Source organism: Austrofundulus limnaeus, unplaced genomic scaffold (genome assembly GCF_001266775.1).
Source record: "Austrofundulus limnaeus strain Quisiro unplaced genomic scaffold, Austrofundulus_limnaeus-1.0 Scaffold29, whole genome shotgun sequence".
Classification (NCBI taxonomy): domain Eukaryota; kingdom Metazoa; phylum Chordata; class Actinopteri; order Cyprinodontiformes; family Rivulidae; genus Austrofundulus; species Austrofundulus limnaeus.
In genome coordinates this window covers 1,045,619-1,048,125 of record NW_013952431.1, presented here as the reverse complement: position 1 = coordinate 1,048,125, position 2,507 = coordinate 1,045,619, and the positions used below count along the sequence as shown (strand labels likewise).

General features: G+C 39.5%; 1 protein-coding gene across 2 annotated transcripts in view; it reads right to left on the bottom strand.

Moving 5' to 3' along the window:
- LOC106515434 (serine/Arginine-related protein 53) overlaps positions 1–2,507 on the bottom strand; it is a 57,199-nt gene that overhangs the window by 20,693 nt on the left and 33,999 nt on the right. For both annotated transcript variants that reach the window (XM_014005245.1, XM_014005246.1), the window contains exon 2: positions 1,007–1,078. In XM_014005245.1, the coding sequence (XP_013860699.1) occupies positions 1,007–1,078 (72 nt within the window). The remainder of the gene's footprint in view (positions 1–1,006; positions 1,079–2,507) is intronic.

Sequence of the window (2,507 nt, the reverse complement as noted above, 5' to 3'; positions counted from 1 at the left end):
GTGTGTGTGTGTGTGTGTGTGTGTGTGTGTGTGTGTGTGTGTGTGTGTGTGTGTGTGTGTGTGTGTGTGTGTACATGTTTTTGCTAACTGGTTGGGACAATTTTTGACCATTTTCTCTGCACACAGCCTGGTGAGGACCCAGTATTCCTAATGGGGACAAAAGCCTGGTCCCCATTGGTGGAAATATCAYTTGGTCATGGGTTAGGTTTAGGAGTAAGATGTGAAATGGGTTTAGGGTTAGGGTTAGGTATGTACTGGAGTGGTTAGGTTTAGGCTAAGGGGTCAGGGTTAGGCCATATAAATGACCAGTAAACAAATGGAAGTCCATGCAATGAAGTCAATGTTCTTCTATCCCCATGAGGATAGAAGAACAAACATGTGTGTGTGTGTTACCAATCCTGGAGCTAGTGGAGGGGTTCTGCTGAATTTATTGCCTGCAATCCTAAGCACATTTCTTCCTTTCTGTTTGCATTTTTATGTAGATTACAGCTGTCTTAATAAAAACTACAGAGTGTAATCAGCATTTCCAAGTTCATGGTTAGAAAAAGTGTAAATGAAATGCGAGATATCTGCTGTGCACCAGATGTAGGCTGTTATTCCAAACATATTGGATTGGAAGAGTATGCTGCAATTAAATGAGATATGAAACAGAAGCGTTTTTTGTTCTTCACTCTTATATACCCTGTTAGCTTATATAAAACACTGTGAGGTTTTAAAATGTGTCTGTAACAATTTTCTTCCCAAATTCAAAAAAACTTGATTTCACTGATCAAAAAAAGCTCTAATAGTTCAGTTTATTATTTGCTATGACTATTGTCACTTTACTTAATTTACCTTTTCTCTTGCCAAAAAATACTGCTTTTTTTTTCATTGTTTGCTACAATTCAAATTTTATATTTTGTTTTTGTTATTCTGCATGACCATGAAGTAAAAATGGATTGGGTTGAATGGTTAAATGTTATATTATAGTATTAATCAGGTGTGAAAGTACAGACTGATCACTCACCATCTTCAAGTTTCTTCTGGGCCTCCTCTTCTCTCTTGGCTACTTTAGCCTTCAGAACCTCATCTGTTTTAGCTGAAAAGACAAAACAGCAAAAACAACAGAGTTAGGATCAAAGCCAATTTCAAACCAGTCCTTTTTAACTCTATTGTTAAAAATATTATCAGAATTTCAGGGATAAATGGGGGAACTGGATGGTTTAACTCTTATTTAAAAATCAGATTTATGTTACGTGAATGAACAGCGCTGCTAAATACAACAATGAATATATTTACTTTGTTTTTCAAGATTTATGACAGATTGTTTGGATAAACAATCATTTAAAAACAGTTTTAGGTGAAGTTTTGTGTTCTCAAAACAAAAATCACTGCAGAGGAATGAAGAAAAGTCTCAGAGGATTCATCTTCACATAAACAGTTGTGGTAAAAATCCACAAAAAACATACATGAWGTCTTCCCCTCCTCTCCCTACCAGACAACACCTCTCGCTGCTTTTCATTTATATCCCTGTAAAGTCAAGTCAGCGTTTCTTCCTGAGAGGTGTTTATCGTCTCGGTATAATGAAAAGCTTAAGAGAAAGTGAGGCAGCGGGAGTAAACACTCGTCAGGGCATTTTAAGCGTGTCTCATCATGAACCGTGTTGTCTCTGCTCCCTTTTCCTCCACCTTTTTTCCCCCTGAATAATCAAGACGTTAAGCCACATTAAAAAATATAATACTGTGTATGGCAGGACTATCAATACTGCCTCTAAATTAATTACATTTCCGTTGCGGCGCATCATTTATTTTGCAGTGTTAGGGCCTCGGCGGAGCCATTCGCCTTTATTGCTATCTCACTTGGTTGATGAGTGAGCTATGTAAAATTGAGTCTCCAATATCATTACACTTGAGTTTAAACTTTGAGGGGAAAAATGTGTGTGTGTGTGTGGGGGGGGGGGTACTGAAGGGAACAAGATGACGAGTAAGGAGGGGGGGAAAGGAGGACAAGAATGAATGCACTGCACTGTTTTGGTTAATACAATATAGGAGTGGGTGTAAGTGTTTGTGAGTGCTTACAGTCTGTTTGRGTTGCCTGCACAAATGTGGGTGTCCAAATGGGGTTTATTGCACCACTCATGATGCCTGCAAACACGTGTTCTGTGCACACACCCCGCATACTGTTAAAGTTTGTGCTGCAAGTAAATATATTAAACAAAATAAGGGATGCATTTGTGTGTGTGAGTGTGTGTTTGGATGCAGAGGGTCATGGGTTGTGTGACCGACGGTGCTGATGTTTTTGTTCAGTAATTGGCGTAGACAAAGAAGCCGTCACACTGCTGCTACGGCTGGTTAAGTTTGGAGGTTCTGCATCTTTACAGACAATGACTTTACATGGATGACTGAACCTTCTTCAACCCCCTTCAGCGAAAGTGGGGTGGTTAGTGTGTGTGTGTGTGTGTGTGTGTGTGTGTGTGTGTGTGTGTGTGTGTGTGTGTGTGTGTGTGTGTGTGTGTGTGTGTGTGTGTG